Source organism: Aquila chrysaetos, chromosome 8, assembly GCF_900496995.4.
Source record: "Aquila chrysaetos chrysaetos chromosome 8, bAquChr1.4, whole genome shotgun sequence".
NCBI lineage: Eukaryota > Metazoa > Chordata > Aves > Accipitriformes > Accipitridae > Aquila > Aquila chrysaetos.
Genome location: NC_044011.1, coordinates 21877758 through 21895106, shown reverse-complemented (window position 1 = coordinate 21895106; position 17349 = coordinate 21877758). Strand labels below are relative to the sequence as shown.

The window sequence follows — 17349 nt, the reverse complement described above, 5'->3', positions numbered from 1 at the left end:
GATCCTGCCAGCTTCTGGGAGGTGCTGGTGCTGTCCATGGGCTGTCTAGGGAGAGATCCATGGCGAGAGATGTACCAGTGAATACTCAGCCTTTGGTCATACATGGAGCAGGGCACTCCGCATAACCCCTCTCCTGTAACTGCTGAACTTAAAAGCGATGCCTCTCTCTGCATGCACCTCTGGTCCCACGGAGGTGGGGCACCCGGGGTTTTGTGTTCCGGTGCTCACTGTCCCTGGGACCTCTGACTTACTCCTCCTTTTTACTGCTTTTCCGTAATCTGAAGGAAGTCACTATGGCTAGTCATGATCTCTGTGTGAGGAAAACCAGTGATCCTGATTTTGGATTTCCTGTTGTTTTCAGGTTTTTATGTATTTACTGCTTTCTGCCTAGGGCGCGGTGTTGGCTTAATTTTTCAGTGCAAAATGAAGTGAGATTTCTAGGCACTTGACTACTAATTTTGTAGACGGCAAGTGCACTGGGCCTGGCTCACTTGGTGACCTACAGGTAAATGAAGATGCTCAGTGTCAGAGCACACAGACATGTGTTTTGCCAGGAAGTAAATAGACTTTTCTATTATTTGTTCATATAAATCTATCTGTGAAATCCATTTCTGCTGTGCATACCATATAAGCAGCAAAAACCATGGTGCCTATCAAAAAGAAACATCCACAAATGTCGCTACTGCAAACTTTTTTGAAAAGTGCCTAACTTATACTTGCAGTAAAATTTTGGCACCGTGTTACATTTGTTCGGGGGCAATAACTGACAGGCAGCAGCTGTATACTGAAAGCTGTTACAGTAAGGGAGGGATGCGGCAGAGAAAATTTTATCATAAATATCCTTTGAAGTTATAAAGACATGCAGCATAAACATTACTCCATCTTCTTAACATTACTTAAGCTTCAGACAAACTGAGCTTAAATAGTGATTGTTCCCTCTACCATCTGAAATGCTACTCCAAATAACAGTACCACCCTTGTTTTAAAGTAAGGGAAAACACTGAAGCTCATTCTTGAACAGAGTTCACATTCATTCTGAAAATTGACATTTAAAAAAAAAATTCAGGGCATTGCTATTTAATGTCAGACTAAAGGTTACTTAAATGTAACTTTTTTAACATACTTACAGATTCAGTCAAACTAGTGGATTTTCCCCTACTAGGGATATTAAGGGTTAACACCGGGTAGACCATATCTTTTGTTTTTTCTGGAGCTCTGCAGTAAAGTCCGCTGTGTAACTTAAGACACCATTAAGTCTTTTTGGATAGGAAAACTTCCTGCACTCTGAAAATGGGATCTTCTGTAGCCCTCATCAAAGCCAACGGGATTAATGTTGGCTTCTTGCTGTTTGAGCTAACGTCTGTGATGCCATCTACACATTCCTCCGGTGCCTCTCTGCAATATATAGAAAGTTAGTGAGTGTTATTTCACCTTGTCAGTGCCAGGCTGTCAGGACCATGAGGATTTTGCAGGATCCTGTCTGGAGGAGATGCAAGACTTTAGCATCTACCTGTCTGTGCCTAGTTGCAAGTTTTCCTTGAGGCATAGTTGCACTGGTGGGTTTTGGGACTCTTAAGATGACTCTGGAATACAAAATTGAGTGTAAAATATCCCTGTGTCACCAAGAACTCCTCGGTTCTGCATTGCAAGGAGCATATGTTTGCCTCAGTCTCTTGAGTCAGTCCCTGCAACTTGTGGAGACCCGCATGGCCAACCAGATACTCGTTTGTGTTGACAGTATCGAGCCAGAAGCTTGAGGGGAAGCGACCTAGCAGCTCCTCTCCCCGGGGAAGCTGCGGCATCCGATGCGTGTTAGCCGGGCCGGTGTGAAGACCCCCAGGAAGCAAGCCGACCATCCTTTTTTCCATCCTGCTGTAATAAGGCAAGGGCACCACCTGCTCCTGATAGCCACAGATATACCCCACAAAAAAATAAGCTGGACATGGCAGACATGAGGCTCCACGTTCACTAGGGTGCTTACGAACAAATATTCAGATTTTACAAACTCCTAAACTAAAAGATACAAGTTTTGCACAGCCCTATAGGTTTATAGGAAAATGGGGAGAGGGTTTTCTCTTCATGCAAATAAGGCATTCCTTAAAATAGGAGCAGCAGAAGAAAAAAAGACTTAGCATTAGAAACCTATTCTCCAGAAGGAGTAAATGGATGAAATAGGCAAGTGTTAGGTGCCATCGAGCAGCTGAATACGATGTATAAATGATGTAAGATTGATTCCAAACCAAACCTCACAAATTTTAGGAAAGTTTGACTCTGAACTTGGTAGCTCTAGCTTGTAACTGAACATAATGCAGGTTGAAATCAATGATGGCAGTTTATTGGCACTTTTGCATTTCTGTGAATTAAATGAACCTTTTTGTGTTCACTGGACAAAAAAGGAGTTAAACTGAATATTTGCAGGGTAGTAAGTTAGAATTTGAAACATTGCTGCAGTGAAAATTAACTTGATCCAATTTTCTTTAGCAAAGCGTGGTTTGGATTTGAGAAATAAAGGACTATAGGGTAAGGCAGCAGTAATTTAGTTCTCTGATTGACGAAGTTGCTCAGTGAGTCATTGAACCAGATCCCGCCAGTACTGATTAAGATAGATTTCATTATCTCCTGATGAGCTGTGCTGGTGACTGTGATGGTACATTTCTTCATTGCATTAACCAAAAGTTTGAGGGAATTCCTTGTGATAAATCTAGAATTGTAGGTAAGCATGCAGCAATAACCAAGAAGACCTCACCCTGCTCCAGTTATGTTAGATACTTTGTTTTATTGCCAGGTGAAATTAAGTAGAGTAACAAAATAGCATAGTTTACATCTGAGATGAGTAACCTTTTATTTACAAATTTGCTTGTCAAGCTTTAAGTCAGAAGACAAGGAGGTTCTTAAGACTTAAACAGTGATTCTCCAGTTCCCACCTTGTTTATGCTAAGCTTTTCTCTGGATTGAATTTTTGCTTGCAAATGACAAAATTTTTAGCCTCTACTTGACTATATTTAAATATGTCTGTCATGGAGTAATATAATTAAAATTGTTTCTGCTTGCATTTTTAACTTTTTCTGAAAAATTCTTCATTAGGGGCACTTTGTTTTTGTCACAGTATCAGTCATACCATTGTTTTCGTTACCTTGCACCCACACCTGTTTTCAGTAAGCCATCCACAGTATGCCAGTGTCTGACAGAATTCACTTCTCTATACATTGTTCTAGGAGGGATAACAAGGAAAGGGAAAGGATGTAGTGGAGTGTCTGTACCAAAATGGTGTTACCCAAAGAGATTTCTGTTTCCTTACACCTTGCACAACAGGAACATAAGAGTGGGATCTGAGACTATCTAAAAGGTCAAAACATGTCTCTAGACACTCCAAAGGTATATCTGGGTATTACCAAGGATCTTAGTATTGTCATGCAGGCAGAAGTTGAGTCCAAAAGAACCCCACCTGCTTTAAGCTTAGCTTAGCAAGTTAAGTTAGTATGGGTGATATACTTTTAGTGCCAGATGGTGATAAACGATGATATTAGGTACCATTCAGTCTCTGTCCTTGATTTGCTGTCTGATTTGAGTCAAGCAAAATACTCTGGCTTTCAGTTTGTTTGCAAATAAAGTGATGCTTTGCAGGCGTGTGATAAATTAGGTACTACAGAAATGAAGAGTGTTGTCAGGGTTAGTAAGGGAAGATAGGAACTCATGAAAAAGTCTTCATCTCAAAGAACCAAAGTCTGTGGACATTTGAATCTGTGGTTTCTGCCTGCCTACGGAAGGGTCCATTTGCAAAATTTACATTAATTTTTGGTTTTGGATTTTGAACACTCCAGGGCTTTCAGGTAGGGCCTATCTCCAGGGAAAATAAAACTTAACCACAGCCACCAACCCAAAACTGAACCATCAAGTAACCTGAACCCAAATGAGTGAGGTTAAAAAGAGTTTGGTTAACTGTCTTGTTTTGTTGCCTTTGGCTAGAAAAACAAGTGGGAGTGAGAGATGCCTTTTTAGATATTTCTGACCCAGGTTAAATTAGGACACTAAAGGTCTTGTGAGGAAGTTTCAAGGGCTGATTGGATTACTCGGATCCCAACCCAGCCCATGGAGATGAATCCAAAGTTCCAGATGGTTATTAAATTAGAAAGGGAGAGATCTTATGAGGTCTGCATCATTTCTACATAATACCTCCCTTAGTTCCTCATGGATAAGCACATCCAAAAGATACTCATCAACATCCCGAAGGCACACAGGCTTCTTAATCTGGTTAGCTTGTGTCTGGTTTGAATGGGAAGAACATTTTCAGAACTGAAGTCAGCCTATGGCCTTGCTTTCGGTTACCTATTCAAGGAAGAGGAATTGGGATTCTCTTAATAATGTTTCAGCACAAAGATTGTTCTGTTTTCTAGTAACACTTCACTGTATTAAAAAATTCTTCCCGTCACTGGAAATCAGTCTGGTTCCCCCTTTTCATCAAATAACAGCAAGGGTTTTTTTGTTTGGGGTGTTGTTTGGATTTTTAAGTGTTTTTAAGATTTGTTATCTGCAAAATTTAATAACAAGGTAGCTTGAAAAGTATATTGTCCTTCCTGACATTCATGCTCCTTATTTAGCTTTTACACTACATTTGTAGAAAGTGAAAGCCAGAATGTAAAACTGATTGATGCACATGCTCTCATATGCTAACAAAATGCCACAGTTTGGGTTATGAATGCTTCAGGAGAACTCATGAAAGCAAGCAGAGCAAACAAAAAACTAGGTGTGCTTCACACACAAAGTCTTAGTGAACGCTGACCTGATTATACAGGTTTGTAACTTATTTTTTTAATACAGATTTGGGATTCAGTTCAACTGAGAATGTCCCTTTAAAAGTTTCCAAATAATGCGTGACCCATTCTGCCACCCCACCTTCTTTTCCCTGATTAGAAAAGGGAAAGGGTGTACTGAAGATAACACTGAGGATACTTTCCAAATGACCAGAGGAAAAGAAAGAACAAGGAGAAGGGATCATTAAGATGATAAATGAAAGTTAGGTTTGCTGTTATTACAGGTTATGTTGCTTTTTCTCAAGCGGAGTGAAGGGGGAGGGGATGTACCATTTCCTGTTGGAGAAACTATAATCAGCTATAGAACATTTGCAGTTTTAGGAAAAAAAGGTCCTGACTGTGCTGCTGTATGAAGATTGAAGTGGCAAAGTGAAGGTTCATATTGAAATGATAACGACTTTGTGGTGAAACAGAACACAACATGCTGTTTCCTAAGAAATTGTAGGAGGCTTAATAAAAGATGCCAAGATGTTTATTTGCATAAAGATGATTGATGACCTCAATAAAGGCTGCAAATTGTGAAGAGAAACACATCTAAATTCATCTTAAATTTGGATTTAATCTATTCTTCTTCCTGTTATTAAGGCTAATATTCTGTTACCTAACTGGTCTTTGAAACTCTAGTTTCTCCAGAACTTGGTGTAATGGGATAACTCGGTATATAAGTGGGACAGCCTGCGTAATTCTTTAGTTCTGTAGTCTCTTTCAAAGAGTATCAAAAGGAATATATTTTGGGATGGGAGGGAAACTGCATGACTAGTATTCTTCAAGATGCCAACAATTGCGCAGGAACTTTATGATTTGGGAGCTGAGCTGTTACAAGCCATCAAAAAAGAGGAAACCCCACAGCAAGGTTACCTAGAAAGTTGGTGTCCCAGAACCTCTCACACTATATTAACTACATTAGCCAAAGGAGTACATGAACACCTTTTCTGTAAACAGTGCTCTGCATGGATTTTGTGCACTTGTGCAGGTGGTTGAAGAATGGAATCTTGTCTCAAAGTGGAAAATTTTAAAGATCTTTTGTTTTACTTCTTCTAATTTTCTGCTTTTCTCTGATGTGTTCAGAGTCCCCCACTCTTTCCCACAGCCTCTTCCTAATTGAAAAAATATGTTTACCCATTTAAAGAGAAATAATACAGTTGTAACCCATATGAACCATGACAGCTGACAGAAAGCACTTGACCTCTATGAATTTTATCAGAAGTCAGGGAACAAAGAATTTTTAGACATTACAGAAGCAAGTAAAAACAAAATGTTTATAACACAACCTTTTTGGATTCCCATGTAGTTTGAGGAAGTCTCATGAGGATTTCTACATTTGCAAGATATCTGTAGATGTGATATAGTGCAAGGTGTTCAGCTCTGTTGTCTTAGTTGCGGTGACGAGTGTATATTCAGATGATAAAACTGACACAATCTTACTATTTTTGAATCAAACCTGTTTGTCAGTTTCTCACACCAGCCGCAGAAGATTGAGAAGTACAACTGGGTCCTTCTACACTAGACTGAAAGCTTTGAAGCAACAATCCTTTTACATAGGTTTCTGGTGCTTTGTGTGCTCTCTCAGGCCTTTCTTGAAAACCGCAGTGTTTCCTTTCTGAAGGGTTTTTGGACTGCAAGGTGCAAGGTAACGGGAAAGCCTAGACAGTGCAGAGAGAAGAGGTTATCTGTTCTTCTAGTTTAGGAGTGCCTTCTCCAAAATTCAAGTTTGAAATATTAAGTTTGAAATTAATTTTTAGATTACCTGTGTTAGTTCATCTGTCCCTACTCATGCTGCTGTTGTCTTTTGGATAATATGATAAATCCATAATGTAAGAAGATATTAAGAAGGCACAGCAATTTTTTTCTATCATCAGTGCCATGCACTCTTCTTTATACGAAAAATGTAGCAACCAGGTCATGCAATGAGTATGCCAAACAAGACATCAGTAAAGGTGATCTAAATGCCTGGCATGATTTGACACACAAAAAAAATGGACAAACACCATTTATTCCTCATAAGTCAATTACATATCTCTTGGGCTCTCAAACAAAAGCATTCTAATCAGCTGTCAAGCCAGGAAGCAGTGCAGGAAATTACCTCCATAACGTATAGGACCAGAGGCAGATTGTTTCCCAGAGTCCTCGCTGTTTGCGAACTGTCCAGATAGTAAATTGCAGGTCTGATCCTCTCACCCTCTCTTCCAGATATTCCAGCACTTTTCTACCAATCCTGCCTCACTCTTCAGGCATACAGTTGTAGAAGCAGTGGTTGAGTACAGAATGTCTTTGCATCCTTGGAAGAGGGGAAAGGGTATTATAAACTGTATGACTCAAAGGCAGGTGCTTGACGACCTGATTTAGTCTACATCTTTTTGGAAAGAAGAGGAAAAACATTTTCTGCTCCTCAATCAGTTAGCTTTTGAAAATTAATGAACCTGTAGTTATCCACTCATGCTGCTGAATGACCTGGTTTTATTGTACGCTGAGGTGCAATAAAATAAAAAAAGGCGATACTGTGAAGGAAAACTCAGAGGCCTTATTTGAATGCATAACCAAGTTTGTTTACTTTGTAAGAACAATAACAACGTAATGAATGTCTGGTGCAGAGTTAAGTACATCCTTGTGCACATTTGATTTATGTGATCGTTTCTGGATGTTAACTCAACCATTGTTAACATAACCTCCATCATTTTTATATTCATGCTGCCTGTAGGCACGTGCTAGCATAGCAATGTGAAAGAAATCTGAAAGAAAACTGGTAGCAGTTCCTAGTGCAGGAAACCTCTTTCCCTGAAATAACAGAGGTTGGGGTGTAGCGAGCTGTAGATCATGTTCAGGCGAGCAGATCTGTGTAACTGGAGGAACTTTGTTAGGGGAGAGAAGGCAACCATTGATTCCTGTAGCTTATTAACCTCTTGAGGGCCACGTGCAGTATCCAGACATCATCCATGGTCTGATAGTGTGCATATGTGATGTGGCTATCGAATTGCCTAAAGAAAAATGCAACCACTTTTGCTGCCTGCTAAAAACACATCAGGAGGTACGCTGTCAGCTCAGGCCACCTGTGTTTTTGAAGGCAGAAGTTAAGCTTTGTGAGGAGTGCCTATACCGACACTTCTGTAAATATGTATGTAATTCATACAATATGTCTATGTAATTCATGCAATAACTTTGTTCAGTATACAAAGAAGGGTTTCTCCACCCACTGTGCTAGGCAGTAACTCCACAGGATATGAGAATGGGCATCTTCTAAGAGATACAGATGATGCTTTTTTTAGGTAAACAAAACATTCAGAAGTTGCTACAGTGATTAAAGATAAACACAGTTCTCAAGGGAAGTTTTATGGGTATAAACAAAAGACATTCTTGTTCGTCTTTCACATTCATTTCAAAATTGCACATAATTACTAAATCCCACATGAGCCTTGCAGCTTGTGTTCTTTAACTAGATAATATAGCATATGTTTTAGTACCCAAAGTTCTGCAATTGAAGTTCAGTGATATCTGTAGTGATATTTACTTGTAATTCAATTTAACCTAATTAGAAATAGCTATCAATAACTCTTTATGTTTCAAAGTCACTGTATGACTTAGATCAGGTGTCATCATTGAAATTTTATATTTACAATTTAAATTGAAATTTACAGTTGTCAATAAAGAAGTGGTATGTTCAGTGTGTTACTATAAGTCATTCACATAAACCCTTAATTTCATCTTAAAACTGCATCTTGATCTGTGTCAGCTGGTGGATCCCATATGCTAGGAATGGCTCTTTGCTGCTGGGAGATTCAGGTGCAATTGCTGAGCTAAGGACAGAATTTAGGCATTCGTTCTCAGCTGCTTCACCTTTTGCTCTTTTAATCATCCTTTTTCTTTCAACTTCATATGGCTGTGCTTTTGTTTTTTGTTTGACACTGATCTTGGGAGGGGAAGGAGAAAATGCTGATGAGATTATAATAGTTTGGGGAGTGTTGTGCTCGGAGAGGGGAAGAGTCTTACTCCAATTTTATGCAAGATACCATCATAATAAGGTACATTATTGTAGATGGCATAGTAGTCTGTTGTGGGTCATAGCAATCATCTGACAAGTCCTGTGATTCATAGACAAATCAACTATTACTGAAATGACCCAACAGATGTGATTTTAACATGATATCCTTTAAGTCAACATCCAGAGTTTGCATGTGGATAGCCTGCAGTGTGGGATTTGGGCTGTTCTGTCAAAAGCCCAATTTTGAAAATACCTTTCCTACTGTTCTTTATCAGTATTATGAAGTCCTTCACTTACGAATGAAACAGATTATTGTTGGGAAATCTTTTTTGCATAATATATCGCAATACAGTGCTCATCTGAAGCAGCAAGTCATGTTTCAGAGGCGCTGTCTGCCGATGATGAAGTTTCAGTTGAGACCTGTGACAGCCATACAGAGCAATGTAACAAAGCAGTGGCAACAAGTTTGATGGTTCAATTCAGAAAATATGTTTCACAATAACAAATTACTTATTTCTACCTGATGTGTTTGTGGTTTGGTAAATTATTTGTGCTACTGAAATAATCTGGTAATCCAAAGGATAAAATAACCACTTCTTCATAATCCAACGTACGGCTGCTTGTTGGGACTTGGGCCAAACTTTGACCTTCAGATCATCCACAGCAACTCTACGTGTGAATTTTAAAGACAGTTTAGAGAACATAGGTGGTAATTTCTTAAACTGGAAAAACAGATATTAACTTAGATAAAAAATTAGTTGGAGCAACTACTCATTTTTAATGTACAAAAGGGAAGTTTTCTGTACTTTAAAATTTAAACTTGTCACTTGAAAGCAGTGACAGTTTGGGGGCAAAGATGGAGTTAGCAGAGTTAGGAAGTCAAGAAACAGCTGACACAAGTTTAAAAAGTGAAATAATTTTGAGAATGTTTTGTTATCGAGGAATTAAACTGAATGTCAGCCACTTCTTAGCAGCACTATATAAATGAAAAGAAATGCGAAAACAAGTCTACCAGTTCCTCCACATGTCGCTGTCACTGGGTAACTGTTAGCACCTACATTAGTCACTCCTTCAACAGGCCATGAAATTGTACCAGCTTTTAAAATGTGTGAGAGAATTAAGGCAGGTGCTGGCACACCATAAATGAAAATCTAACCTTCAGGCTGGTACAGTAGTGACATTGTTACTGTTTGCATTCTTGAAAACACATGGCTTGTCATGTTACAATAAAATTATTTGTGCTTTTATATATTAAAACTCAGTGGGGTCTTTGGGCTGCCCATGAGGAGGGTGAGACTTACAGGTGTAAGTAAATATATTAATTACTGATACTCAGTATGTAAGTATGTATTTTTTGTTGTTGTTACTGACTTTGTGTCACTCAATAGCTGTTGGATTACTTAAGGAAGAAACTTGCTCTGGAAGGTGCTCACACATCTGCTGTTGGACATGTTAGAACCATCTATCATCCAAAAAAACCTTAATGACTTCTCTGAAAAACCTCTCAGAATAATAATACTCATAAAACAGCATACAAAGTCATATTTTAATTTCACAGCAGAACAAAAATGCTCAACATTTTTTCATAAAAAGAAATAGCAGAATAGAGAGAGTCATCTTCAGTCCATGGATATTTTTCCTGAGCTCTTATTTAAACCTGAAATCCAGTTAATTGCTATGTAGCTTCTCATCTCAAGCAATCATTACTGTTCCCTAGAAGGAATGCTTAATCTTCAGTTTCTTACAAGGTTCCTCTTACAAATAAAACTGTGTTGAATCTTAATGCCTTTGAACTGAATGTCCAGTTTCTGTCCTCACTTTTTCCAAAACTTATACCAGACTGCAAAATGAAAACATCACGAGTTTACAAGGTTCTGTTAAAAGTTCAGATGAAATTACCTAAGTCATTATCGGTTTTAGGAAAACTGCATATTTTTCTTACTAACAATAAGGTAATTTAATTACTTTAATTACTGATTTAATCACTGTATAAAAACTGCCTTGGTTTTTGTGTCACATTTAGCCCTATATGAAAATCTCCTAATACAGCATTAGGGAATTAGAATTATCCTGGTACTGAGTGAAACGAACATATTCTGTTGTGTAAGCAGAAATGTATGTATTGCCTGAATATACTTGCTTTCCTAATTGTAGAACTAAAATATTGTCTTCGTTTATAATTTGCCTCAATATGTAGGAATGACAGCAGACAATACAATAGGATTATTAACCTATTCTTACTTCTTTCTCTCTTTTCTCTCATTTTCCAAAAGTGGGTCATACAGTTGTGCTTTCAAACTGTATTTTGAGGTCTTTTTTGGTGTCACTTTCTTGGTTTTATATCCAAGATCACCTTGTATGCTAGTGCTATGCAATTTGAATATATTCCAGTGACACTCCTGTGACGTAGCAAGGTAATGCTGTTTTCAATTGTACAGCTAGGGAACAGAGGCACAGAAGAGTAAGAGCAGCTTTCCCGTACCTAACTCTGCCTAGTCATTTAGGCTGCCTGTAGACATATATCTATCACCCCCCTCAGTGACTTATATATCACCCCTCCCCAGTGACAGTCTGGATTACATTAAAGTCTGTGGCAGGCAGCGTACTGAACTCAGATCTTCCAAGTCCTACATTAGCGCTCTTTTACTGGAACGTATTTCCTTTCTGAAATGAACACATGTATTATGCTGAAGTATAGGGATTTGAATACTGCTCCTTCATGTGGATTGGCAAGAAGCATGAACTTTACGTTTTTTGTACCACTATTTTAAAGTTTTTGCTATTTCTCTTATTAAATAATTGAGAATGTCATCCTTCATCTTGGGTTTCATGGTTTCTGTACTGATTGGTTTTCACAGATACTGCACTCTCAGGGGAAATCGGCACCAAGAAAAAAGTGAAAAGACTGTTAAGTTTCCAGAGGTATTTCCATGCGTCCCGGTTACTGCGTGGAATTGTACCACAAGCCTCTCTGTACCTACTGGATGAGGACTACCTTGGGCAAGCAAGGGTAAGATGGGTCTCCAGATCTCCATTTCCTTTACTAATATTCCAGAGAGTGTCAGTTTTGTTTCAGTCTACAGATAAACCAACGTATGGCTGATCTTTCTTAAATGACCCACGTTATTTGCCTGCCTCACAGCAAACAGACTGTCCATTCCTCTTTTATGGTTACAGCTTTAAAGGCTTAGTCTCAAAGCAACGAGAAAATGTCTAAGTCCATTCAGCATTTTCAGATTCTGTCAACTGAAATTATAATCTGGATTTATTAAAGGATGAAGGATCCCTGGCTGAGTTACTGATTGAAGTAAGTGTAGCCTCGATACAGGATTTAGTTCATCCGCTTGAAAAAAGACAGCTGTCTCTCAACTGGTATGGAGCAGCTATTAGGCAACTCACAATAGCTCTTCCTAGCAAAGGCTAGGAAGCAGGGAACATCCACTGCAAAGAACTTCACAATAATCAAAATATAATTCTCTTATTTTGCGGCTCTTATACTTGCTTTGGCTGGTATTTTCTAACAAAAGTTGCACAACTGGTGGCGTTGGGATTATGTCCCTAGGCAATTTTTATTCTCCGCAAGAGAAGATTACGTGCTGGGTGTTGGAAAGTAATTAAGAATCAAGAACTGGTTTGAATATAGACTTAACTAAGGGGAGTGAACGCACATTTCATTCACACATATCCCATTGTAAAAACACTGGGTATGGTGGTAATGATAGATTCTTTTTGTGGCTTAGCGGGCTTCACAGAAGCACTGTGCCTAAGTTTATAAAAGCTATTCCTGTGTATTGGTTTGTTTAGCAAAATGTAATTCATATTCACCGTAAGAGCTAAGATTGTGTTTTACTGTAATAAAAACCTAAGAGAATTTGTACTGAATTGATTTGGGGACATGAAGGAACAATAAAAAAGTTCTGCAGTAAAAGGGAATGTTTTCATAATATTTTGGTTTGTATTATTTCATGTTTTGAGGTCCATTTAGAAGGTATTTTTAGTGTCAAGTTCAAAACCTCCTCAGTTAAAAGTGCAAATGGTATTCTATACAGTATAGCTAAATTTGGTTCTTGATGTCTGATATTTCAAATATGTCTCTATAGCTTTCCCAAACAAAACTTTAAAGCTGCAGCAATCAATCCAGTGGTTGATTAACATGGAATAATAATTTAAATTTGCTTTAGTTTGACATACCAGTCATTTGCCTTTTCATATTTGTTTTTTCTAGCATATGCTATCCAAAGTGGGAATGTGGGATTTTGACATTTTCTTGTTTGACCGCTTGACAAATGGTAAGTGATTTTTAAAAAGTTTTTATTTTACTATCTCTCATATATGACTATTCTAAAAAAACCTAATTAATTAATTGCTAAAAGTTTCCAGTTTAGATTACTGAAAAGAAATTGGACACAGCTAACTTCTCTTAAAATCATATCCTTGAACATTTTCCTGAACTATAGGATAATGTTTAAAGTATGTTTTTGTATTAATCTAATCTCCTACATTTGTTACGGTCACCTTTTCAAGGAGGTGTTTCAGTTTGCTTTACCTGGGAAATTTTAAAGGTACTTTAAGTATACCTATTAGATACACTGGTCTGTAAGTCCAGACCTCCATAATCTGTCACTTTCTATCAACATGAAATACCTTTAACTGAAGATACCCTTGCTTCTGTTCAGCAGCAAAAATTAGGAAATTCATTAGGATGGTAAAAATCTGTGAAATGTTTTGTCTAAATGTATACCTGTAACACCACACACCCCCCCAATGCCTAGGCAATACCTCTCGACCAGGTAACTGCCAAAGAGGGTCGTGATCACACCTTTCTCCTTTCCGTATTGCTCATAGGAATGAGATCCCTTGTTCCTCACCCCCACTCTAATTAGGTTTGGCTGGGGCAGAAGGTGTAGAAAAACGTTGGTTTGGAGGGTAATTCAGCTGAGTGACTGGCAGTGAAGAGTGGAAGGGACTGCAAATGGCAAGGGAAGCAGAAGCATAATTCTTCTAAATTACCTTTCTGCGCCCCTGCTCAGTAGTCAAGGCCAAATAAGTTTCCATGTCCTCTTCGTACATATATTTATTTTCTTTCCTGAGTTACATTAAATAAGAAAAGTCTCCCTTCAAACATTGTTTATATGTTGTATGGGTTGGTTGGTTTGGGGTTTTTTCTTCTAACTTTTCTGGAAACATTGCTGCTGAATTATGCAGTGCAAACTTTTTAAAATACTCTGTGTATGTATAGTTGATCGTATAATACTGGTTAGGCTCAATTTTGCCAGTGTTCCCACTATTGGATTCACAGTAAGGCCAACATAACATTACAGTGGGACTTGAGACCATAAATGCTGCACCTCATTTTTCCTGTCTGCATTGTCATTATGAGATGCAATTGTAGCTGAGCTAGATACGTGGGTTAATTACATGTTTGTACAGCCATGTGTAAAATACAAAATTTAATTACAAATGGCTGATTTCTCAGTAATTAATTAATTAGTACAGTATGGCAAACTGAAGTGGCAGAAAAGCCATTCTCCTTTCTGTCATTTCTGGAGGTAGACCTGGATTATGAAGATGATGTGGTTCTCAGACAAGCCTGTCAAAAGATTTCCAGTTAAAGCCATATCAATTCACCTTCTGCGTCATGTTGAAACGGCAAATGTGACTTTATGGCGTCAAGACACAGGAATGGCACTCCACACAGCCGTACCATCAAATCTTGATTATATACAGGAGTGATTTATATAGGCTACTTTTGAGTATATGAGTGTCATCTAAGCTCGTATGGTAGGAGCTAAGGTGATAGGAGCTGACTGATAGGAAATTACTGAGATTTTTAGTCTTGCTTGGTTTGTAACTACATGCCAAGGGAATCTAAGAGTTGTTCCTTTGATTTTAGGAAACAGTCTCGTAACACTGCTTTGTCACCTCTTCAATGTGCATGGACTTATTCACCATTTCCAGTTAGATATGGTTACATTGCACAGGTTTTTAGGTAAGTGCTCACCTCAAAGCCATCTTTAAAGGCAGTTTACAGCTTAAGTAGGGCATCAAAGGCGGCACTGGCTTGGTCTGCATATCTGTGTAAAATCATGATGTTGTTGCAAATATTTCAGTAAAACATTTCTGTGATATATATTAGCATACAATTTACAGGCACTCAGGTACTTGGTTCAGTACCTATTAAGTCAACGGAGGGACTTCAAAAGGCTCTGCATTGTGCTGAAGCATCCCAGTACCACAGTTGCACTGGTGATTTAAAAAAAAAGTATGTCATGCAGAGATGTTGCTGGCCGAGTAGGCCCACACAGACAGACAGACATTGCAGAACCTACCCATGCACAGTACAATTGTGGTGCAGTGTAATTATTTTAGTGAGTAATAGACCACTGAGACCCAGGGCAGTTAAAAGCTTATGTGCAAAATTTAACAAATTATATCAAGCTGTCTGCGCTGAATAGTGTTGATGAAAGCCCCTGCTGCTGTTACTGCCAACAGAAGTATTAGCCCCATGCTGTCAGTGAACCAAAAGAAGAAATTGGCCAAAATCAATTACTTTTTGCATCATGTTTTGAATGCAGCTGAATGCCGGGTTGTTAGGCTGTCAGGCGGAGTTTCCAAGGCAGGGTCTCTTCTTTAAGACTGCCTAATTGTCGTGTCTGGAAAGCATTCTTCCGGTGTGGAGACAGACAAAATCTCCCCAAAATCTCCCCGCCGTTTCTAGCTCCTGCGGGCAGCCATGAAGTGGACGCTCAGATAATTAGAGCTAGTGGTACTCAGGGTTTAAAGGATTACCCACTGTAACTCCAGATGCTTGTGGAGCTGGAAACGAACTGAAGGCTAGGACTTTCTTTGGCGTTCCCCATGCTGGCGACGAGTGCCATGGGAAATTTGCCCATTACCTTTCTGTTTGATTGATTTGATAGTGTCTGGGAGAGTGCTTTGGGCAAGATCAAGGGCAGCTTCCAGCGTCCACATAGTGTTGCCCCAAGACCACCTAATGGTGCAGGCACTGCTGCAAGGAACAGATGAGTGTGAAGCACGCACCTCGATGATTTTCTGTGCGAGTGAAAGCTGAGAGTTAGAAGGTTGCTGCTCCTGGTCCAGCTGGACCAGTTCCAGCACTGCAAACTAAAACAAGAGGGACTGGTATTTTGAAATGAACACACAGATGTGACTAAATTTATCACAGACGATTTTGCTCTGAATACCCCAATGCTGTATCTTTTGATTCTCTGCCTGGAGGACGTAGGAATGCCTTTGACAGTAGTTAGTCACTCAAATAACAAATGATGCCAGGATATCAAGGCCTCACCCCCTGCTGCTGTAAAATAGGTGGTACTGCCTTAATGACATATTACTCCCCTATGACAGCAGCCTAAATAATTACACTCCGTTGTGGATAAATTTGCCTCTCTTCCTTATTTATTTTACTCCTGAATGAGAGCCTTCACTAAGGCAAGAAAGAGTTGATTTATGAACTAGACCCAGTATATCCCCTTGGGCCTCACAAATCCTTTCATGCATTTTTTTCTCTAAAGGTATCCCAATAAGAGCACCAGTCTAAGTAAGCTACAGCTATTTGAAGAAATTCCTTAGGCAGCTGTCTGTAAAACCTCAGATTGTATTTTAAATCCAGTTCCCACTTGTGGCCATGGCATTCAGAGACAAAAGGATCTTTGTTTTCTGTTTTGGTTCCCAGTTATGGTCCAAGAAGATTACCATAGCCAAAACCCATACCACAATGCTGTCCATGCTGCTGATGTCACACAAGCTATGCACTGCTATCTGAGGGAGCCCAAGGTAATGACAACCTTTCACACTGATGTTGCTTTCAGATAATTCTCAAATTTTTTTTTCCCAGGATTGAAAAAGAAAAAAAAAGCTATTTTTAGATAGCGGAAACTGATTGCTTGCTTGAAGTCAGCAATGAATCGGTAGCAGAGTCAGCTACGGATTACAGACATTTCAAACAAGCTAGCGGAGTCACTTCTCATCATGCAGACGATGTATCAAAGTGCTGTCGTATGAGCTCCAGCTACCATGACCGTGTGTACCAGCCACCACCAGTGGCTGCCGTCCTCCCGTCAAAGCCAGCAGAAGGCAACACGTGCCCGTGCCTTGGGCACCTCGGGGCATAAGTCCCTCACATCAATATTTCAAAATACCAAGTTAGGCAGTGCAACACCAGAAAAGGGGAAACTGGTCCCTTGGACTGGGTCTGTTGGCAGGGTCTCCTCTGCACCAGCAAACAGCAGCTTTTGACTGCTGGAGCAAGCCCTCGGCGGGAGGGTGTGATGTTGCTTTATGCATTACTGGAAGGAAGGCACTGTAACGCTGTAATGCTGAGCCACAGTGTAAGAATATAAGTAATCTTTCCTGGGCTGACTTAAATGAAAGGAAGTTCTGCTAGAATTAGCAAATTGTTAGACCAGAATATAGCAATGGTAGGTGAGGACAGGAGTAGGCCCCAGCTTTCCTGTATTTCCATCTCCTGCAAGATCTGCAAGTCCCTTCTGTCTGGAAGTGCGGAGGACAGCCAACATCCAGAATCCATACCACACTGCT

General features: G+C 39.3%; 1 protein-coding gene across 2 annotated transcripts in view; it reads left to right on the top strand.

Moving 5' to 3' along the window:
- Window positions 1-17349, top strand: part of PDE7B (phosphodiesterase 7B) — a 180843-nt gene that overhangs the window by 146618 nt on the left and 16876 nt on the right. For both annotated transcript variants that reach the window (XM_030022457.2, XM_030022456.2), the window contains 4 exons: window positions 11646-11797; window positions 13013-13076; window positions 14681-14776; window positions 16484-16584. In XM_030022457.2, the coding sequence (XP_029878317.1) occupies window positions 11646-11797; window positions 13013-13076; window positions 14681-14776; window positions 16484-16584 (413 nt within the window). The remainder of the gene's footprint in view (window positions 1-11645; window positions 11798-13012; window positions 13077-14680; window positions 14777-16483; window positions 16585-17349) is intronic.